The sequence below is a fragment of the Schistocerca nitens genome, chromosome 7 (genome assembly GCF_023898315.1).
Source record: "Schistocerca nitens isolate TAMUIC-IGC-003100 chromosome 7, iqSchNite1.1, whole genome shotgun sequence".
In the NCBI taxonomy this organism is placed as follows: domain Eukaryota; kingdom Metazoa; phylum Arthropoda; class Insecta; order Orthoptera; family Acrididae; genus Schistocerca; species Schistocerca nitens.
The window spans coordinates 247,573,528-247,598,237 of NC_064620.1; the positions used below are offsets into that span (position 1 = coordinate 247,573,528).

Below are 24,710 nucleotides of genomic sequence, written 5' to 3' on the forward strand. Positions count from 1 at the left end.
TCCCGGGTTCGATTCCCGGCGGGGTCAGGGATTTTCTCTGCCTCGTGATGGCTGGGTGTTGTGTGATGTCCTTAGGTTAGTTAGGTTTAAGTAGTTCTAAGTTCTAGGGGACTGATGACCATAGATGTTAAGTCCCATAGTGCTCAGAGCCATTTGAACCAAGATCCTGAACGTGGGCTTTCCACGACAGCTTACTATCTATCTGAATACCTAGAAATATGAACTGTTCAGTTGTACTAATCATATGCCCTTTCTGTCAGGTTTTGTAGAATTGTGTGTTAGAAACTGAAAAAACTGAGTCTTACTGTGACTTAGCGTTAGTTTATTTTCTACAACACATGAACTTATGTCACGAACTGCACTCTTTTAAACCGAGCCAATGCAGCAAGCAACATCCGTTACCACCAAGCTAGTGACATCAGCAAACAAATATTTTAGAGTTACCCGCAATACTATAGGGCATATCATTTATATAAATAAGTAGCACGAGTGGCCCCAACACTGATCCATGGGGCACCCCCCACTTGACAGTACCCCACTCAGACCGCACATCACACATTGTGAATAATGACCTTTTGCTGCCTGTTGACAAAGTAAGAGGTGAACGAATTGTGAGCTACTGCCCGTATTCCGTAATGATCCAACTTCTGGAGCAATATTTTGTGATCAACACAATCAAATGCGTTAATTAAATAAAAAACTATGCCAAGCTTGGAAACCTTTTGTTTATCCCATCCAGTACTTCACAGAGAATCGAGAATATAGCATTTTCAGTTGTTAAACGACTTCTAAAGCTGAACTGTACATTTGATAGCAAATCGTGTGATATGAACTGATCAATTATCCTTACATACACAGCCTTTGCAATAACTTTTGCAAACACTGATGGCATAGAAATAGATCTAAAATTGACTACATTATCCCTCTCTCCCTTTTTATAAAACGGCTTTACTACTGAATACTTTAATCGCTCGGGTAACTAACCATTCCTAAAGGAAAAATTACAAATATGTCTAAATACAGGGCTAACATGTACAGCACAGTACTATAATATTCTGCTAGACACTCCATCATAACCACGAGAATCCTTAGTCTTCAGTGATTATATCTGCTGTTATTACTGTATAATGATTAAGAAGTGAAATACCTTACTATGCAGACTAAAATTAGAAAATAATAAGAAATAAACTTATAACTGAAGCCGAATCCTCCACTTTAAGTATCTTGACCTACTCATTACTCATGCCATTAACTGGTTAGTGATGTTTAAAATGTTTTGAATGCAGATACTTATACTAAATGACATTTCTGGCTTCCCAAGTAGCCACTCTTTGGCATTCGATTTCTGCTAAAAATATTCGCATAGCGAAATGTTGTTACAGACGTTTTTGTATGTATATTTGCTACTATGAAAGGACTAACACTTGAAGTCGGAGTGCATGAATTTTTCTTCACGCTGTACATTATGCATATTTGTTTCAGCAGTAGTTCGCAAACTTGAGGATATACTCACTGTGGGCCTACAGGATGAACAGTGTGTGTGTGTGTGTGTGTGTGATTGAGTGATGTAATGCGATGTGGGTCGAGAGGTTACCTTGGGGTAGCGCAGGCTACGGATCTCGGGGTACAGCTTCCCGTCGTCCTGCGTGCCGAACCAGGGGAAGCGCTGTTCCTCCACGAGCGTGTCGTTGAACGTGGCGAACAGCAGCAGGTGGCCGTCGTTGGACATCCACAGAGCTTCGTTGCTGCCCAGCACCTCCTCTGTACAAGCACAAACGCACTACTCAGACCCAGGCCGTTGCCGCAGACAGTGGAGACACGTACTCAACTACATTTGAAGCCAGGATACATACACTCACGAACACTGAAGATAGTGCATCAAGAGGCGAGCATCGGATTGGAATGAAATTTTTTAGACGTAGTGATACAGATGAGAGATTCACTTCATTCCAAAATCAAGACAAGGAACAAATACAGCGAGAACAAGTGGACAAATACAGCACTACATAAAAAACGCGTTGGCCCACTTTTCTACATCTACATCTACATGGTTACTCTGCAATTCACACTTAAGTGCTTGGCAGAGGTTTCATCGAACCACTTTCATATTACCTCCCTACCATTCCACTCTCGAATGGCACGCCGGAAAAAGGAACACGTAAATCTTTCCGTTCGAGGTGTGATTTCTCTTATTTTATTATGATGATCATTTCTCCCTACGTAGGTGGGTGTCAACAAAATATTTACGCATTCGGAAGAGAAAGTTGGTGATTTGAATTTCGTAAATTGTTCTTGCCGCGGAGAAAACCGCCTTTGTTTCAGTGACTGCCACCCCAACTCGCGTATCATATCAGTGACACTCTCGCGCCTGTTGCGCAATAACACCAAACGAGCTGCCCTTCTTTGCACTTTTTCGATGTCCTCCGTCAATCCTACCCGGTAAGGATCCCATACCAAGCAGCAGTATTCCAGCAGAGGACGTACAAGTGTAATGTAGGCTGTCTCTTTAGTGGGTTTGTCGCTTCTATAGGTTCTGCCAACAAATCGCAGTCTTTGTTTCGCCTTCCACGCAATATTATCTATGTAGTCTTTCCAATTTAAGTTGTTCGTAATTTTAATTCCTAGGTTTTTAGTCGAATTGGCAGCCCTTAGATTTGTGCGATTTATCGTATACCCAAAATTTACCGGATTTATTTTTGTACCCTTGTGGATGACCTCGCACTTTTCTTTGTTTAGTTCTGGGCGCTCAGTCCGGACCCGCGTGACTGCTACGGTCGCAGGTTCGAATCCTGCCTCGGGCATGGATGTGTGTGATGTCCTTAGGTTAGTTAGGTTTAAGTAGTTCTAAGTTCTAGGGGACTGATGACCACAGATGTTAAGTCCCATAGTGCTCAGAGCCATTTGAACCATCTTACTGCGAATTGAGGTCAATGATATGGGTCTGTAATTCAATGGGTTACTCCTATTTCCTTTCTTGAATAATGGTGTGACCTGTGCTACTTTCCAGTTGTAAGTAGGCTGTTTAGGTTTTTTTATTGGTAACGCCACCTCTGTATGAAAATCACTGGCTGTGCTGTGTGCAGTCTGTGGCTGCTTTGCATTGTTGTAATACTCGCCATTGTAGTGTTAGGCAGCTGGCTGTGAACAGCGCGTAGCCTTGCGCAGTTGGAGGTGAGCCGCCAGCAGTGGTGGATGTGGGGAGAGAAATGGCGGAGTTTTGAAATTTGTCATGTACTGCTATATATATTATGACTATTAAGGTAAATACATTGTTTGTTCTCTATTAAAATCTTTCATTTGCTAACTATGCCTATCAGTAGTTAGTGCCTTCAGTAGTTTGAATCTTTTATTTAGCTGGCAGTAGTGGCGCTAGCTGTATTCCAGTAGCTCGAGTAACCAAGATTTTTGTGAGGTAAGTGATTTGTGAAACGTATAGCTTAATATTAGTCAGGGCCATTCTTCTGTATGGATTTTTGAAAGTCAGATTGCGTTGCGCTAAAAATATTGTGTGTCAGTTTAAGCACAGTCGTGTATAATTGTTCTAAGGGGACGTTTCATATGTCGACCCTGCCAGGATACCTCACTGGAATCTTCTGATTTTTTCATGTAGTTTGTGTAATTAGTGTAGATTTTGTTTATTGCTAGCGCGTAATTGTAGAGAAAATCTCCTTTGTAGTTGCAGTCTTTCATTGTTGTACAGTAAAACAGTTGTGGCATGCATGTAGATTTGCACTAAGTATTTCGCAGCTGCAATTAACTAGATATTATTTTCAGTGTTATGTTAATGTGTTCTCTTATTTTTGCTCTTCAAATTGTGCTTGTCTGTGTTATCGTGTGAAATATTGTGACAATAATGGCGTGTGAAAAACGTAACACTAGGCTCCAAAGTAAACTGAGAAATAATAGTGACGACGAGCGTAGCTTGCCAGCACCACTGTGTAATGAATTAACAGACGTTCAAAGTAGTAATTTGGTAACTGTGCATAGGGAAATGGAGCGGGCTGCAAACAATGGCGTAGACAGTGAAACAAGTAGTGAACAGGGAAGCATTATCGATCGATCGCTCGGCAACAGCTCGCCTCAGGAATCCGAAATGACAGGACACAATTTTGCAAATACTGTAGATTCAGGTTTTGCGTCCTCGCCGTTTTCTCAAAAGAGTCAAGACACATTTTCCGCTTGTCAAAATGTGAATGTTGCCGGTGCAAATTCACTGCCGAAAATCACTGAGGAACATGTTTCAGACACCAGTGCATTGTTATTACAATTAATGCAACAAATGGGACAAAAGCTTGAAAAGTTAGACACAATGGAACAAAATCAGAGACAAACACAGCAACAGTTAGACACAATGGAACAAAATCACAGACAAACACAGCAAAAGCTTCAAAAGTTAGACACAGTGGAACAAAATCTTAAAAAGTTAGACACAGTGGAACAAAATCTTAAAAAGTTAGACACAATGGAACAAAATCTTCAAAAGTTAGACACCACACTTGAACAAACACGTGAAGATTCAACTACTGAGTTACATAACATTGAATCGAAATGTCAAAAAGTCTGTAATGACGTAAAAACACAAATTCACGAAGCAGCCATAAAAGAACTGCAAACCATTGTTCATGAAAATCATGAGACCTTGTGGGCTAAAATTGACTCAGTTGCATCTACCGATTCGGTTACGCAACTTGCAAAAACTCAGGAAAACTTGAAGGACACAGTAGATTCGATTTCAACACAAATGGACACTCTGAAACTTGGTTCAGAAAAACACACTGAGGAAATGTGTTCACTATCGGAGAAAGTAGCCGAACTTTCGGATCAGGTCACTAACTTATCTACAAAGGTAGATGATGATCTGAATGACACAAGACCTGTAGCCTTCACTGACACAGAAGAGTATGAACAAATTAGAAAATTCAAATAAAATCAAAATCAAATCAATACACAGTACAAAAGAGAAATCCGGGAAGTACAAGATCAGTTGACGCAGGTAATACAAGAATTACATGTTTCAGAGGACACTAGTGCCCCAACACGGGAAGAGGGACTTAGAAATACGGAACACCCACAAGATAATAACACAGAACACTTCGGAAATTATGAAAGAAATTGGCAAGGTGCACCGAATTTTGAGATGGAACGGCCGACACGACCTAACAATGACCGATATGCGACTCGCCGACATGATTATTTTGACTATAAGCTGTTTATTACTACACGTAAATTCAAAACATTTAAGAATTCTGCCAACGACATTCGTCCACAAGCGTGGCTCCATCAATTCTCTCATTGTTTTCCTCCCAACTGGTCATTGGAGCACAGGTTAGAATTTATGTGTGGCTACTTGGAGAATGAACCAGCTGTAAGAATGCGATCGGTCATTCACGATTGTCACAGTGAAGGAGATTTTTATCATGCCTTCCTCTCAGCATATTGGTCTCAAGCTACACAAGACCGAGTAAAACATAGCATCATAATGATGAAACACTTTGAACAATCTGAATTTTCCAGTCGTGTCAAATATTTTGAAGACATGTTGCATAAGAATCAGTATCTTTCAAACCCATACAGCCCCTCAGAACTCATCCGCATTTGCTTAATCAAATTGCCTGAACATTTACGACATATTATTTATCAGGACGTAGCAAAGATGACATTGAAGCTTTTCAGGGGCTTTTACAAGAATTAAAAATTGACACAGACAGTCGCCGGATGCGAAAACAGGAATACAACAATTACAGGTCACATCCGTCGCAATTCCGCGATGAAATAAATAATAACTGGACACGACAAGGCTATTCTTACAACGTAAATCGTGACCAAAACAGACACCATCCGTATGACAACCGTTGGCAGAATAATAGTTACAGAGAAAGATCGCTTTTCCATAGTAATGAATATGACAGAGATAACCATAGAAACAGACAATATGGGTACCAAAACAATTATTATCAAGGGAGACAGAATAATTTCAGACGCAACAGTTCAGCGCGCAGTTACGATTCAGGAAGAAATTCTCCACCACATGACCGACAAGAAAGAAACTGTGTAAACTACCGACAAAACGACAGACCTGAATTCCATCAGAACTGGCGAGCTTCAAACAGGGCAGGGCCTTCTTGTCAAAGTGAATTTGCAGAAGTTAGGTCTCCTAATCCCAATAACGACGCGCGCCAACAATGAGACAGACAATGACTCACACAGCAAGCAGCCGCGTGCGCCAGCTGGCTCAGAGAAAAATAACATAGACGCTAACCTTGAGAAAAATTCCAGTATTCATTACCGACGTATACCACATGATAATTGCGTTGAAGTTGAAACTCTGCGTACTAGGAAGAGTAAAGGTTTACACCACATTTCACATGTAAAACCGTTTATTGAAAGATAATCTGCTTTTTAACTTTGTCTTTGCCATAAAACTTTTCACTTCACATTTCTAGTATGCTTTGTGAGACTTAAGAAACTGTTAACATGCAACAATATTTGAAGTTAAATATCCAGTCTAGAACCTAGGGAACATTTTTAAACAGAAATTACGAATGCATTGTTATAGTGAACAGACAACACAGTGTTGTATTTGTACATTCTTGCTTGTTAGTTGCACGATTACGTAATGACTATCAGGCTTACATACTTAGGACACATACTGGTACTGCTAATGAGATTTTAATGCAACATTTTGGTTTACTTGAAAATACATTCTGGGTTTAAAGTACTTTCTGTGAGACACCAGACGACACAGTGGTTAGTTTATGTGACAACTACACAGTTTTATCACGACGCTACTAATGAGTGACAATTTACAATGTTACTTTTGCGGTGTATCTGTTTTATATCTGCACAGTTTTTCTGAATTCTTCTGGAAAGTAAAACAGTTTTTAGTAGTAACTTTTGTGGTATAGCTACAAGGAGACAGCCTTTTCTGTAGCACAGCAATACGTTACAGCACAGTACTTTCTTCATCACGGCAGTAAGCGTAATAACTAAGATATCTATACTCAAAGCATTTCACTTTTGTTTATCATGAGGTAAGTACATTGACTTCTGCAGAACTTAGCTTTCGGAGGACGATAATTATGACACTTCCACAGAATTATCTTACAGCAAGACGCACAGTTTAGCGCTACAGTACACGTATTTGAGTGATTAATTTTGTACTTAAAACATTTATTTTTAAAGATTTTTGAATTACAAAGAAAGTTTTCTGTGATACAATTCATTCCATTGCTGTAATCTGTAACAATTGAGGGTATAATTACATTAATCCTCAGGGGGGTACACACTTACTTTGTGTACCATGTGTTTGGCAAGCACAAGGAGCCCTAGCTAATATGGTATTTGCTTATACAACTTTACACATCGGTACCATATTTCTGTAACACACAAATTACACAGCTATCTGATCATTTAACTGAGAGATAAACTTTTTTTACTACATCAGTGACACATGTTTACGCAATTACACAGTTGGGTAACTTCACACTTACGAAATTGTATTTTGTCTGTACTTTGTGAACTGTTCATATTTTTTCGGACCCATTGTGATATTATGAGAGCTTTGAATGATATATTTGGTATGGGATCACGATTTTTAAAGTACGTTTGAGGTAGATGACACTACTGACATGAGCAGAGAATTTTTTTTGGTTTTGAAATTATTGGAGGAAGCTACGACGATTTTGAGATTTGACTGAGGTGTTATGATGTTATTTTTACTTGACTATGTGTATTATGCTGTTGAGGTATGTTTATGATCAATAAACTGATGCTATATGAGGAATTTGATTATGCTACTTATTTATTATGATGAAAGATTGAAGAAGTGTCGACGAGTATGTATATGTGCAATAAGGTAAGGAATAATGAGTAGTGGTTAGGGACTCTGACTTGTGAAGAAGGATGTTGGAAACGAAGAATCGTACTTTAAGAGTTATGAAATGTGTGTAAATGCGTGAATGTATCACAATGTCGGCGAAAATTTTTTTTGGACACTGTTATATCAATAAGATTTTGTTTCTACAGATTTGTAACGCTAATTCTTGACCTGTGAAATTTTTTATATGAGACTGCCACTGTAGCGGAAACTGCTGTCGTAAATTTTTCAGTAAGAAAGGTAAGTGACCTTGATGTAATGCGTTGTGGCGCCCAGCTGGGCCAGCCGCCCGGAGAAAAAGCCATTAGGTGGAGAAAAAAAGAGGCCATTAACCTCGCTTCCGACATTCCTTTGTAGAAAGCATCGCAAAAACGACACAGTCGAACTTGAAAACATATGATTACACTGTGGAGCTCTTAATTTATGATATTTACAGAAATGCCTAATGAAATGACGAGAAATATTTTTACATCTGCACACCTGATTATGACAAGCGTCTTTCTACGAGAGTTGAGAGAATTTCTACTAACTTATGAAATGCCTCATGACTACTGAATGATGTTCTTATGCTTTACTTTGTACATTGTTGCTTATTTCATTTGATATCTAGTTTCCAGCTGTGTTGCGGCATTGCTTTTATAAAATAAAATGCATTTGCTAATGTGAACACTTTCTGTCAACAGATCTATTAAATAATAATTTAGTAATCCACATTCTTAAAAAAAGGAGCACTTGGAAAGGAAAGAACAATAAGAAGGGACTAGTAACAGTAACTGCACACATAATTTTCTTTTCAAGTACATGGTAATATTTTTTTTACAATAAGTTGTTGTGGTGCACCACTTTAATTACATAGACATTAAGATGTGAATATACATTTCCCTTGTCTGCATTGTTGTCTTTACTGTAATATTTTTCTGCTTGAGCTTTGTCATGTTTAGATATAATTTATTACCTTTGCTTCTGCTGTTTGCCAGGCATAGTGCTATTAAATTTCCCTTTGCATTACTCTGTTAATCTAGTTATGCTACTGATTTATTTTTCTTGTTGCTGCACATTGGCTCATATTAGTTGTAATGTTGCTTCGCTTGGTAATTTAGATTTACTGCAGCTTGCTTTGACAATTTTTTATTTTTTTCATTGCTGTTTGTATTAATTGTTTTATGTGCTGCTGCATTGCCTCGTCCCTTGGTATATATATCTGAGCTCAGTAGATTTAAGTTAGCTTAAGAGGGGGTAGACTATATAAGAAACTAACTATGATGAATTGGAAGAGATGCATTGAGAAGTTATACGAAAACAGTACAGAAAGCAGGTATAGATAGGACCTTTTGGAGATAATGAGGAACGAAGGGAGATCTCCGAGAAGTAAAGAAAGTTTTGTTTGCAAAATACTGCAGTAAAAGAAACCCTGTCCTTTCCTTGTGTTATCCCACTATGTGTTTGTGTTCCCTTGTGTATTTGTGTTCTTCCTGTCTTTATGTATTTAGCTAATACGATTTATGTTGTGGAATTTTTTTAGTACTAAGGTACATTCACTATGATGAGGAATACTGTTATCCTCAAATATAATTTGCATGAATAATATGTTATTCACTTTCTAAAGATGAATAGACATTATTAATTCTGTTCTGTTTCTATGCTCAAGTGTGAAATTAATGTTTCGAAAACTATTCTCATTATTTTATATATTTACTTATGTCATAATTCCTGTAACACTGATGTACATGTTTATTTCTATTCTTTTGTAAAGCCCATATTACTACAAATGTTATCTGTATTATTATGTTTTTAATGATGTATTTTGTACCTTTGTAATTGTATTCTTATGTTATAAAATTACAATTGACACCAGTTCATCATATTATTAACGTGTTAGTTACATTTCACTGCACACATTTCTGTTGGTAATAGTATATGGACAATATGTGAGAAGTAGGGACTGTTAGTGTTTGAACTTGTGTTAATAATTCAGCAAGGGACTGGATAACAGCATTGCTGGTTCTAAGGACAATTCCAAAAACTTTGTGAGTGCACAAGTGGTGGTTATGGACTTGCTATATTATCCACAAGACTCTTCAATGGTGATTGTGCACCTGCACAGTCACAACAGATGGCTGCTGGCCATCTCTACAAGGACTACAGTGGGTCTACACCTTTGCTGACTCACCAGTACCATCATTTCTACAAGGACTACAGTGGGTCTACACCTTTGCTGACTCACCAGTACCATTATCTCTACCAGGACTACAGTGGGTCTGCTCTGTGATGACCTACCTACCAATACTCTTCAAAATTTCGACTGGCTGACTCTGCTGTGGGTTTGCTCTGTTGTGGACCATTACCTGTCTGCATGTCAAGAGTCAGCACTGTCTTTTCGTTGGAAGGACAACACTACTTCTTCAAGACTGCATGGAAATCCACTACTTTCGTGTGCATTTTCTTCTACTGCTCAGACTTTGAGAAAAACACTACTATTTCCCGTGATGAACGATCAGGACTGTCTTTATGGACTGTGAGAAAATTTGAGCTTTTGACCAACATTGTATCAATAAGTATGTGCATTTGATATCTTTTTTATTGTAATTATGAAAAATTTTATCAAATCATTAATGGCCACTGCCCAAAACAATCTGTAAAATTTTTTGTGGGGAGCATGGGGGCTATGTAAGTAGGCTGTTTAGGTTTTATTATTGGTAACGCCACCTCTGTATGAAAGTCGCTGGCTGTGCTGTGTGCAGTCTGTGGCTGCTTTGCATTGTTGTAATACTCGCCATTGTAGTGTTAGGCAGCTGGCTGTGAACAGCGCGTAGCCTTGCGCAGTTGGAGGTGAGCCGCCAGCAGTGGTGGATGTGGTGAGAGAAATGGCGGAGTTTTGAAATTTGTCATGTACTGCTATATATACTATGACTATTAAGGTAAATACATTGTTTGTTCTCTATTAAAATCTTTCATTTGCTAACTATGCCTATCAGTAGTTAGTGCCTTCAGTAGTTTGAATCTTTTATTTAGCTGGCAGTAGTGGCGCTAGCTGTATTGCAGTAGCTCGAGTAACCAAGATTTTTGTGAGGTAAGTGATTTGTGAAACGTATAGGTTAATGTTAGTCGGGGCCATTCTTTTGTATGGATTTTTGAAAGTCAGATTGCGTTGCGCTAAAAAATATTGTGTGTCAGTTTAAGCACAGTCGTGTATAATTGTTCTAGGGGGACGTTTCACAGTCTTTAGGAACAGACCATTCGTCAAGTGAGCGGTTGTATATGATTGCTAAGAAAGGCGCTATTGTGTCTGCATACTCTGAAAGGAACCTAATTGGTATACCATATGGACCGGAAGACTTGCCTTTCTTAAGTGATTTGAGTTGTTTCGCAACACCTAAGATATCTACTTTTTGCTGTTATGCATGCTGCAACACGGTCCGGCATCGAGTTGACGTTTGATAATTTTCTGAGGTAGACTGGCCCACAAACCTTGAACAGCCCCCAAACGAATCAGCATTCATTGCTAAACATCACGTCATCCTGGCTTGGCACCACAGTAGACGGAGTCGCCGATGTCTCGATGTTAACGGCAGTACACGACAAGGGCGCCTGGATTGCAAATTCACATGCTCTAGGCGTCTGGAAATGTTTTGTGGAACAACTGACACCAGTACGCCTGCTTGTATCGCATGAGCTAGTCGCTGTAGGATCCTTGATCACTTGCCCCACGACCCTTCCAACCTCTCGTCTCCTCGTATTGCTTGTCGCTCCAGAAGCGGTACGTCGCAAGTGGGTGCCATCTCGTGTCCACTGATCCCAACATCGTCTCACGGAACACTTTGGACGATCGACATGGCAAACCAGACGGTGTATTGACCAACCTGCCGTTTTCGTACTGATGACTAGGCCTCTCTCAATCTAACTTTACTCTGAGAAATATCGTCTAACACGTCCACCTGGCGTTCTGCCCATACTAACGTCTTCCTCGAGTCGGGATGTGATCCTCACATGTATCAGTCGTCCAGTATGCTCCTTTTAAATAGGGTCTCCTGCCCGATTGGAACGACATAGCAGGGTCTGTGGATATGCACACTGACACCAAACTTGGGTCAGTTTCATATTGTACCTCACTGTAATTATCTGCAAAGTTTCTCCTTTGCACCTTTTTCCTACTGGGAGCGCCATTTGAATGTTCCTGAGTGTGTGTTACATATCCCAAGGCTGCGTTCTATACGCTAAATGTAGCTTGGCACTTCACCGAAGTGTTCTGGAAGCTCAAAAGTCAGTATAACTCAACTGGTGTTAACTGGTATACGTTCAATGGTAACTTCAGTTAGCAAACAATACCGTTTGCAGTAACACTGTATAAAAATACAGGTGCCCAGGCTGGCATCGCCTACGGTAGCTCCTCCTGCTCCCTCCAACCACCACCCCTGCGAGAAGTTACATGACTAATAGAAATTTCAAGAGATGTTCCTCGCTATCAAGCCCAGACCTCCACGTGATCATGACCTGCCACCATGTCATCCGAGGCTGCCATTTGCATTAATGTGGGAGTGCATGGTGTCATCAGACCACTCTCTCAGACGATGTTAGTTTGTCAGCCTACGGGACACCATTCTCCATTCAAGCAGCTCCTCAGCTCGTTTCATAAGTCTCAGTTTATCATATTCCAGTCATCCCAACGAGGGAAAAATTTCAGGCAGCACCGGGAATTGATCCTAGAGCCTTCACAGAGCAGACAGACCCGATAGCTACTTTTTCTTCCAACAATTGTCAGAGAATCTACGTTATTTCTTTTTATTTATTTATTAGACACATACGTTTTAGCGATAAAAATTAAAAATGACTGACAAATATAGGAAGATAACGTGTGACCTTCATCAAATACACTCCTGGAAATTGAAATAAGAACACCGTGAATTCATTGTCCCAGGAAGGGGAAACTTTATTGACACATTCCTGGGGTCAGATACATCACATGATCACACTGACAGAACCACAGGCACATAGACACAGGCAACAGAGCATGCACAATGTCGGCACTAGTACAGTGTATATCCACCTTTCGCAGCAATGCAGGCTGCTATTCTCCCATGGAGACGATCGTAGAGATGCTGGATGTAGTCCTGTGGAACGGCTTGCCATGCCATTTCCACCTGGCGCCTCAGTTGGACCAGCGTTCGTGCTGGACGTGCAGACCGCGTGAGACGACGCTTCATCCGGTCCCAAACATGCTCAATGGGGGACAGATCCGGAGATCTTGCTGGCCAGGGTAGTTGACTTACACCTTCTAGAGCATGTTGGGTGGCACGGGATACATGCGGACGTGCATTGCCCTGTTGGAACAGCAAGTTCCCTTGCCGGTCTAGGAATGGTAGAACGATGGGTTCGATGCCGGTTTGGATGTACCGTGCACTATTCAGTGTCCCCTCGACGATCACCAGTGGTGTACGGCCAGTGTAGGAGATCGCTCCCCACACCATGATGCCGGGTGTTGGCCCTGTGTGCCTCGGTCGTATGCAGTCCTGATTGTGGCGCTCACCTGCACGGCGCCAAACACGCATACGACCATCATTGGCACCAAGGCAGAAGCGACTCTCATCGCTGAAGACGACACGTCTCCATTCGTCCCTCCATTCACGCCTGTCGCGACACCACTGGAGGCGGGCTGCACGATGTTGGGGCGTGAGCGGAAGACGGCCTAACGGTGTGTGGGACCGTAGCCCAGGTTCATGGAGACGGTTGCGAATGGTCCTCGCCGATACCCCAGGAGCAACAGTGTCCCTAATTTGCTGGGAAGTGGCGGTGCGGTCCCCTACGGCACTGCGTAGGATCCTACGGTCTTGGCGTGCATCCGTGCGTCGCTGCGGTCCGGTCCCAGGTCGACGGGCACGTGCACCTTCCGCCGACCACTGGCGACAACATCGATGTACTGTGGAGACCTCACGCCCCACGTGTTGAGCAATTCGGCGGTACGTCCACCCGGCCTCCCGCATGCCCACTATACGCCCTCGCTCAAAGTCCGTCAACTGCACATACGGTTCACGTCCACGCTGTCGCGGCATGCTACCAGTGTTAAAGACTGCGCTGGAGCTCCGTATGCCACGGAAAACTGGCTGACACTGACGACGGCGGTGCACAAATGCTGCGCAGCTAGCGCCATTCGACGGCCAACACCGCGGTTCCTGGTGTGTCCGCTGTGCCGTGCGTGTGATCATTGCTTGTACAGCCCTCTCGCAGTGTCCGGAGCAAGTATGGTGGGTCTGACACACCGGTGTCAATGTGTTCTTTTTTACATTTCCAGGAGTGTATATATGTCAGGGCATAAATTCGTAAATTTATTTTCAGACTGAAAATGGTGTATGTACTCACGTAAACTACTAAAGAGAGTTGACATCTAACCACTCAATTGTATTAAAACAGTTAAATGTTGCTCCTAAAACAAAAATTTCACCTGTGTTATAAAGGGCGATCAAAAAGTTTCCGTCCAAGCGTGTTGCTGCAGGGTATATGCAATGTAGCGCGACTCCGAATGGTTCAAATGGCTCTGAGCACTATGGGACTCAACATCTTAGGTCATAAGTCCCCTAGAACTTAGAACTACTTAAACCTAACCAACCTAAGGACTCCACACACACCCATGCCCGAGGCAGGATTCGAACCTGTGACCGTAGCAGTCCCGCGGTTCCGGACTGCAGCGCCAGAACCGCTAGACCACCGCGGCCGGCGGCGCGACTCCGACACGAGTACACAAGCACCAACACGTAGGAAAGGGTTTAATGTGCCTTTTGCGCTTTCCCGACGTGCTTAAGATAAATGAGAAAACGTGAACTGTGACGACGTTAATATCTAAAGCGTCCAAACAGGACGAGCGTGCTGTTATTCTTTTCTTGGCTGGTTCAAATTGTTCAAATGGCTCTGAGCACTAAGGGACTTAACTGCTGAGGTCATCAGTCCTCTAGAACTACTTAAACCTAACTAACCTAAGGACTTCACACACATCCATGCCCGAGGCAGGATTCGAACCTGCGACCGTAGTGGTCGCGCGGTTCCAGACTGAAGCGCGTAGAACCGCTCGGCCACATGGCCGGCTCTTCTTGGCTGCCGAAGGACGAACACCGGTAGACACCCATCGGAAAATGAAGAATGTGCATGGGGTAGCATGTCTATCGAAAGCCACCGTTGGAGAATGATGCGTCAAGGGATGCGGCCGCTTCATGATAACGCACGCCCCCATATCGCGAATATCGTAACGCAGAAGTTACGTCACCTCATGTGTGTAGCACCTGAGCCATAGTTCTCTCCCCAAACGATTATCAAGCCTTCGGTCCCTTATGTAAAAAGGTTTTGGAGGCTCGACGATTCTTGTGGGACGAGAGAGTGCATCAGGCAGTTACGGACTTCCTCACGCAGCAGAACACAGTGTTACGTCAAACGGGTATTTTCAATCTGGTGCGTCGGTGAGGTGATTGCGTCACTGCTCACTCCAACTCTGCATTATTGGCAAAGAGATTCTGGACTGTACGGCCTTCGAAAGGAAACTTTTTGATCGCCCCTTTTACTGGAAAGTCACATGTGATATTTATGTTAACGTTGTGAATGATTTATCCATATGAGTTGCTGATTAAATAAATTTGTTCACATTTTTGTTAACTAAGGTGTATATGCCTAAAATTAGACGTGGAATGTCACAAATATTTTCCTTCCTCTTTACTCAGAAAGTACTGAAATGTACTCGCAAAGGCTGACACCAGTGTTAGCATCAATGGTAGTAGCAGGAGCAGTAGTTTCATTCATCCGTGGAGCAATTTCACAAGGATAGTAGATATGCCAGCAGTATTACAATTTAAGAACAAAAAACATAAATAATATATAGAACCGTTTACGTACCGGTACTTACAAGTCTAGTTTGGAAAGTTAGTAGTCGGCAGTAATTTGAGGGAAACCTCGGAGAAACATAAATCACGATGGCCGGATCGACATTAGAACCTCCGTTCTCTCGAATACAAGTCCAACGTTTGAAAAAAATTACAACCTACTTGAGTTCATTCCTAGTGCACAATACTGTTTTGTTCATATACTCCTGCAACATGCACTACATATTTGCTATTAGCTGGCATTGATACCATGACGATAATGGTTTGTTTCCATTTTATACAGGCCAAATCCTCGTTTGATTGCCTGAAAACCTGAATCGTCACCCCTTCTTAACGAGGGAGACGTTGGGTTCAAATGGTTCAAATGGCTCTAAGCAATATAGGACTTAACATCTGAGGTCATCGGTCCCCTAGACTTAGAAGTACTTAAACTTAACTAAACTAAGGATATCATACACATCCATGCCCGAGGCAGGATGAGACGGTAGCAGCAGCGCGGCTCCGCACTGAAGCGCCTGGAACCGCTGGGCCAGAAAGGCCAGCCGGTTGGCTTCAGAAAGAGATTAGGATGTTACTATTATTCATTGCAAAGCTCTGCTGTAAGGTTTTCCAGGAAAAGAAAAGCGACACTATACTGCATGAACAATGTAGCTTGGTTGATGACGTCGTTTAGTGGACTTTATGACCGATGAGTACACACATAATAAGAAGGACATAAACATGAATGACGACTGTTCAGAACACCTGAAAATTAATTTATTACAGTGCTTAACAATAAAAGTGAACAATCTAGGAGTCATGGTTTGATGTCAACGCGATTTCGCACACATTGATTCTATCACCAGGTATGTAAATGATCAAAGTTGCTGTTACCTGTGATATATACAACAGGCACTAGAGTGCGTTAGTTTTGTTCGTGTTTAGTATTGTTAACAGGTCAAGTAATGTTTAAAAATGGCTTACAAAACGCCCCGTGTAGATCGATCACTGATCACTGCGAAGGACACCGAAATGTCACATACTCGTGCGAGGGAGAGTTGTTAGCATCTGAAAGATTTCGAGAGCGGGCTCAGTATTTATCATCATTTGACCAGTCGTCAGGATACAGAATTGTGGTGACTGGAAAGCATGGACTGCCGAGAGTGACGTCTCATTCTGCTGAGAGACGAATCGCAGCCCTTCACTCCCCCGAATGACCACCATCGGTGAGTATGGCGGCAGTGTGGGCAGAAGTCCAATGCTTAGGACGCACAGCGGTGTTACTCTTGGAGTCATGGTCTGGGACGTTATCGGGTATTACACTACTGGCCATTAAAATTGCTACACCACAATGATGACGTGCTACAGACCCGAAATTTAACCGACAGGAAGAAGATGTGTGATATGCAAATGATTAGCTTTTCAGACCATCCACACAAGGTTGGCGCCGGTGGCGACACTTACAACGTGCTGACATGAGGAAAGTTTCTAACCGATTTCTCATACACAAACAGCAGTTGACCGGCGTTGCCTGGTGAAACGTTGTTGTGATGCCTCGTGTAAGGAGGAGAAATGCCTACCACCACGTTTCCGACTTTGATAAAGGTCGGATTGTAGCCTATCGCGATTGCGGTTAATCGCATCGCGACATTGCTGCTCGCGTTGGTCGAGATCCAATGACTCTTAGCAGAATATGGAATCGGTGGGTTCAGGGGGGTAATACGGAACGCCGCGCTGGATCCCAACGGCCTCGTATCACTAGCAGTCGAGATGACAGGCATCTTATCCGTATGGAAGTAACGGATAGTGCAACCACGTCTCGATCCCTGAGTCAACAGATGGGGACGTTTGCAAGACAACAACCATCTGCACGAACAGTTCGACGACGATTGCAGCAGCTTGGACTATCGGCTCGGAGACCATGGCCGTGGTTACCCTTGTCGCTGCATCACAGACAAGAGCTCCTGCGATGGTGTACTCAACGACGAACCTGGGTGCACGAATGGCAAAACGTCATTTTTTTGGATGAATACAGGTTATGTTTACAGCATCATGATGATCGCATCCGTGTATGGCGACATCGCGGTGAACGCACATTGGAAGCGTGTATTCGTCATCGCCATACTAGCGTATCACCCGGCGTGATGGTATGGGGTGCCATTGGTTACACTTCTTGGTCACCTCTTGTTCGCATTGACGGCACTTTGACCAGTGGACATTACATTTCAAATGTGTTACGACCCGTGGCTCTACCCATCATTTGATCCCTGCGAAACCCTACATTTCAGCATGATAATGCACGACCGCGTGTTGCAGTTCCTGTACGGGTCTTTCTGGATACAGAAAATGTTCGACTGCTACTCTGGCCAGCACATTCTCCAGATCTCTCACAAATTGAAAACTTCTTGTCAATGGTGGCCGAGCAACTGGCTCCTCACAATACGCCAGTCACTACTCTTGATGAACTGTGGTATCATGTTGAAGCTGCATGGGCAGCTGTACCTGTACCCGCTATCCAAGCTCTGTTTGACTCAATGCCCAGGCGTATGAAGGCATTTATTACGGCCAGAGGTGGTTGTTCTGGGTACTGATTTGTCAGGACGTATGCACCCAACTTGCGTGAAAATGTAATCACATGTCAGTTCAAGAATAATATATTTGTCCAATGAATACCCGTTTATCATCTGCATTTCTTCTTGGTGTAGTAATTTTAACGGCCAGTAGTGTACTTCAGGTCACGTGTGCTAGAGGCTGAGGGATTTCTGACGGCACAACGGCGCGTCTTCGACATCCTGTGACCTCATTTGTTACCTCTCAAGTGACAGTATCGTAGTGTCATTTTTCACCAGGACAGTGGTCGCCCATACATGGAACTTGCATCTATGAACTGTCTGCGTGACACTGAGGTAATCCTGAGGCTAGCAAGACCACCAGATCTGTCTCCGATAGGACATGTGTGGAACCAGCCTAGATGTCAGCTCCGTCCCTCTGCCGGTATCTAGGATATGAAGAACCAGTTGCAACAATTGTTCGCCAGTTTTCCTTGAGAGGACACAACGGCCATGTGATACCACTCCCAGTCGAGTCAGTGCATTCAGGCCAGAGGCAGTGCAGCGTCATAGCTACAAGTGGGATCCTACCGCCAAGTAGTCATGTACATGAGTAAAGTTGCTGAAAATTCATACTCGTCTGTCCTAGACATTCTGCTATCAAGCTACTATGGAAAGTATCAAGCGCAAGGAACACGAGCGCAAAAGAAAGATCTTTCCCGTTAGCAATGAAGCCAGCAACTGGGACAGGCTCCAGCGCTGTTCTGCTGTCAGCCTATCTCAAGGTGATGGCTTGAGGCGGGAAGAGTGACACAGGTAACTTTGCTTGTTGATCGTCAGGTTTTTGTCTCATTCATCTGAAGCTTTCTTACTTTTATTCCATATTCACTGAACCGCTCTCTCGTCGCGTTACCAAACAAAAGAAAGGTAAAACTGCTGCAGAATCTACAAGATTCAATCACTAAAAAATTAAATTAGGTTTAATTTCCTGATGGAGTCATGTGATATATCATCTTAATCTTTGAATAGCTGTAATACAAGAAAACGGCTCTGAATGGTTTGTATAGTGGTTAATTTACATTCGCGATCAGTTTTTGGTTTTGCCTGACCAAAAAAGTGAGTAGCCCACCAGGGGCTGAGGAAAGAAAGTGAAACTTCACAGTTTGAGTAGATATGTGAAGTTATTTGAGTGATTACAAAATAGAGTCAAAATTATAAAGAACTCGGGGGTATGAACGCACTTGTCACTATGATACTGCACTCCCTTTGTCCTGAATGCACTGATTCGACTGGGAGGGGTATCGTATAGCCGTCGTATCCTCTGAAGGAAAACTGGCCAACAGTTGTTGTAACTGGTTCTTGATATTCTGGATAGCGGCAGTGGAGCGGAATTGATATGCAAGTTGGTGCCCCATGTTCTCTGTCGAGGACAGATATGGGAGTCTTGCTGGCCTCAATATTACTCAGCGTCACGCAGACAGTTCATAGATGCGTGTTCCATGTGTGGATGACTTTTGTCCTGTTGAAAAGTGGCACTACGATACTGTCACTTGAGAGGTGAAAAATGAGGTCGCAAGATGTGGGAGACGTACTGTTGTGCCGTCAGAGATCCCTTATCCACTAACAGCCCTGACCTGAAGTAGTACCCGATGACTTCCCATATCATGACTCCAGGAATAACACCGTTGTGTCTCTGTAAACATTGGATGGATGGGACTTGGGCTCACACTGCCGTCATACTCGCCGACGATGGCCTTTCTCAACAGAATGAGACGTCATTCTCGGCAGTCCGTGCTTTCCAGTCATCACAATTCTGTATCCTGACGACTGGTCATATGGAGACAGTGTGTCGTACGGCAGCATGCACAGCGATAATGGCGGCATTTATCAAATGTGAAGGAAAGACGGAAGATTAGTCGACAGTGCAGTCATTACATTTGGATCACAAGCTCAGATTATGGAAACATGGAGAGAGGAACTGTTAGTGCCCTTTTCAAAGCCTGGAGTGATTTATGGAAGTCACTGAAAAACTAAATCTTGATGGTCTTAAGGGCCAAAATGCGAATACAATGTTCAAACAACTACACCATCTCGCTGAGGAAACTGGAACGATGCGAATTTCTTGTTTTGATACAGAAACACTTTAGCACAATTGGACAGAGTAGATAGGAATAACATCTACTTTCTATGTGTAAGGAAATATTGCGCAGTAAGTTTCTTATCCCGAAATTTTATTGAATGCAGTTTTTCTGTCAGAAAATTATGTTATGCCTCTTGTAAGGTGGAGGAATGGCTACTAACACATATCAAAATTCGAGACTGCAGCTTATCATAAACGATATTACTGCATATATTGGTCGGAATCGTACGACTGTTATGAATACATGGAGTAAGCGTTTAGGAGGACCATTCTAAGCCCCCTGCAGGGTTTCAGTGGTCTCACGTAAGTAGCATCTGGGATGACAGATGTATTGTTCACTCAGCCGTGCTGTATCGTGTCAAGCAGGACTTAAAGTTAGGCATGGGAAAGCTAAGTATCTACATTGTCAGAGGACAATGTTGGAGCATCACGACCTTCCAAGGCAACAATTTTGTGCCTTCCATTGTTACAACAGAAGGGCGATTTACCTAGGTATACAGGTTGTTCGCCTGTTGCCTTGGCTATGCTTTGTGACAGTTTAATTCCAAACTGTCCTCTAACCTGTTTTATAGCTGATTATGCTGATCCCAATAATCAGTCAAGTCAGATCACTGACGCTGCATGTAAACTTCAAGCAATATCCACTGCTGTCAGTGGTTGCATTTCTAGTTATTACTGTATCTCCTTTCCTCTTGGTAACGTGCGGGAGTCTTGTTATTTCGGCAGCCTTGGGGATTTTCACTGGCTCGTGGAAGGAAAGTTCACTTAGGAGACTGGAAAAGTCCTAAAGTGTTTTCTATTGAAAGCCATTTTCTTCATAGGTACAGAGCAGACGAGGACGTCCATTCGCCTATCCCACACCATTACGAATGTCGAAGAGTCTTGGTTGTTTGCCATAAAACTGGATTGTGCAAGAAGAGAAAGAAATCCTTTTTAGCTAAGATATAAATCTGAACGACAGGAGAAAACATAAGCCCATTAAACGTGAGAGCAGCTGGCCTGCTGGAATGTTTGTTCAGATTCTCAGAAGAGGTACCGTGGTTAGCTCATAATAATTATTTCGGTAGTGGGAGCGAATTTCATGTGCGTACATGCACGTCTTTTAGTTGGCCCTAACTGAAAATCTGTCACGTCGTGGGAGACATTTTCTGTCTTCTTCCCTGTATCACGGGACAAATACATCATATTCGTTAACCACGAGAAAACTTGCAAGAGTATGAAATTATTAAACTTGTTCAGTAATATATCATTTTTAGGAACTTGCAAAGTCTTTTGCAACTGGGCGGCTAGATTACAACGTTGGCCAAACAAGCTTTAAGTTTCTTAGAGGAAAGTGAGAACGCACGTGCTTCAGGGGGACTGAGGAGAACACACTTCTTCTTAGGCTGCTATAGAAGATACTTGCTCCAGAGCGTTGCAAATGTCTGCAGAGAGAGATTCCTCGAACTTAGGGCAGAGGGCAGAGTCCAGAGGCTGAGTTGAACTTACCATTTTTAGTTACTACTGTAGCTATATTTCATCCTCTCTCAGCTTAAGAGTGGTAAGCACGCAGTGGTGTTGCAGTCACTGAGTAGAGGCGAGCAAGAAGTCAGTTAATGGGTCTCAGAATTTCCTTTTGCAGATCCGGTTTTCGCAGCCACGTAGTTGCACCCATGCGTTTAGGCGAATGAGTTGGTATTCATGTTTTTTCAGGACTTTTCTTTAAACCACTAACCTTTTCTGCAATCGTTGGCCACATAACAACTGTATATCGTTCAGTTATGCATCCCCTGGTTTGTTCAAACATTATAGTTCTTATGTCCAATCCCATGTCCACTGGTTAAATGTGTGTATTCTTGATTCACTGGATAAGTCATTCTGATGTGTCTTGGCAATAAACTAGAATGTTTTGTAGATCGTTAATTTCCTTTTGTACTGTGATGGATTTCTTCGTTGATATATCATTGTGAGGTGTGGTAGCCACACTTCCATGCTTAATTGGGCCATTTCTAGCAATTTTCACTTGATAAGACAGTATCCATTGTGCGACCTCGTTCCTTTTAAATTTGGATTATATTCTGGGGCGCTTTCCATCTCTGAAAGTCATTGGCGATATGATCTGTAGCATCTTAGGGCTATGCTAAAAAGGTAAACTGTACCTCCCAGCTAGCGCCTTATCCAGGTCTCACCCACTGAAAACATTTGTCATGGGTTGCAGAAAGACTACTACGCTACAGTTTACCAGCTACAACAATTAATAAACTATGGAATAGATTTGAAGCAGCATGGAATGACGTTCCCGTATTTGTATAACAAGGGAATGGTCCAATCCGACATGTCGAAATCTGCCCTGATTTTTTTTTATACACGAAGAAGAGACTGAAAGAAATAAAATGACAAAATTTTGAATGCTAAGACACACTGCAAGGATTTAAAAATGCAGAAAATTGACAAATTCTTATCCGGTCACGCGGCTCGAGAACTGTACACTCCTACTGTAGTTATAACAGATAGTGCATGAAAAACATGGCAAGCGGATATCCTTGGTTTTCGGCTCATAACAGATAACACTGCGCAACGTGATCGTTGTTTGTGTAGTGGATTTCATTTTTCGTTGATAGTTTGTCTGTAACAATTGTTCACAGTCACTATTATCTAGAACTCACAACTCATTTAATATCCATAATACCTCTGTCATTAGGTGGACGACGCGAAGACTTAATACGAGGGTTGTTCGGAAAGTAAGGAACGATCGGTCGCGAAATGGAAACCACAGAGAAAATGAAAACTGTTTTCTTTGCACATTTAGCTACACCTTCCAGGCACTGTCTCTATGCTGTTTATTTTTGAAACATAACCTACGACCAGCTTAGAGACAGAAGTGATGACACTTTCTGCAGGACCTGACCATCATTTTGCAGGACAATGCTCATGCACGTACAGTGCAAGCTGTTACCGACTCGTTTGACTGATGGGGTTGCTAAGTGCTATATCACGCACTGCACTCCCCTGACGTAAGCCCTCGTGAGTTCAACTCGATTTCTAAACTGAAGGAAAAACTTCACGGCATTCCCTTCAGAACTGCTACAAATTCGTCGGGCAATAGACCGCGTCGCTCGAACTGTCAACACAACTGGCACTGCTAAGAGTATCCTACGACTTCCACATCGCTGGCAAAGGGTTATTCACAATGCTGTTGACTACTTTGAAGGTCAGTAAAACTTTGAAACACGTATCTATATTGTACGAGTTGTAAATTAATAGTTGCCACTATTAAAGTTCCAAACCTTGTATATTCCTTGAATTTCATTGCTCTAAGTATGGTGAAATCGTGTAGACCTTAATATTTTAAAGCAAACATACATAATTCGAAGCTTTCCTTGAAACATGTTGGCAGTGTCTCTCAAATTTTTGTTCTTCTTAAATGGTTAATGCCTTTTTTTAAAAAAAAAGTTCCTGTTGCTTTTAACTTAGAGAAAAGTGTAAATTCTGATGGTTAACATTTCCATTAAGAATTGGCTAATTGTGAACCTTTCTCAAGCGCTTGAGTTGGAGTGTGGATTATACTACGTGTCTTTTATTTAAATTATATTTCTTAAAACACTGGGAATGTTTTCTTAATTGAAAAATTTTGGGTTTTGTTTAAATACAATGTCTAACCTAAAGGGCGAAAGATGTTGTCTCTAAACCTTATCTAGCTGTTCCTCGTTCCCTTAGCCTTTTTTGTAAAACTGTAATTGCGTTTTACTTGGCCCTGTCAATAAACAGATGTTTAAACTTGTGCCACAGTATCTTTCTCAAACTTTCTGCTGGTAAGTTCTCACAAGTCCTGCCGGGGTAAGTAAAGATAGAACGCAAAAGCTAACCAAAAGATCCGACGGTCGTAGCATAAGTGTCTTCAGGCGTCCTATAAATTCCTCTGAATTCTGTGTCTAATTGTTACATTTGCCTACGGTGGGTCCCAACAGTGAAGTAAGATATTTAGCCACGAAATATGTTTTGGGCTGCACTATTGCTCACTATTAGGCGAACCGGAGACCTATCCTTACGGATCTTCAGTAGGTCATAAATTCTTGGGGGAACTGCAGCCCGCTAGCGCAGGCCCTTAATAAGCATACTCGGAAGAGAACTCATCTTCAGAAGATCTGTTTTTTCCCGGAATCTTGCCAGTCGAGTCCTCTCTTAGCTTGCCATAAACGGGATCGTCGAACAGTGCCTCTATCTTAATGTTGCATTCAGCACATGAGAGAAGGATTGTGATGTTCCCCTCGTTGGCAGGTAAAATGACGAGATTTTTGTGCGCTCTAAAGTCTCGCAGAACCTGCCTT

General features: G+C 42.3%; 1 protein-coding gene across 1 annotated transcript in view; it reads right to left on the reverse strand.

Annotated features, from left to right (window-relative positions):
- The window catches only part of LOC126195557 (dipeptidyl aminopeptidase-like protein 6), a gene marked incomplete at its 5' end in the record, with an annotated part of 453,479 nt that overhangs the window by 112,378 nt on the left and 316,391 nt on the right, over positions 1-24,710 (reverse strand). Inside the window, one exon of the mRNA XM_049934181.1 lies at positions 1,595-1,761. Coding sequence (XP_049790138.1) covers positions 1,595-1,761 — 167 coding nt within the window. The remainder of the gene's footprint in view (positions 1-1,594; positions 1,762-24,710) is intronic.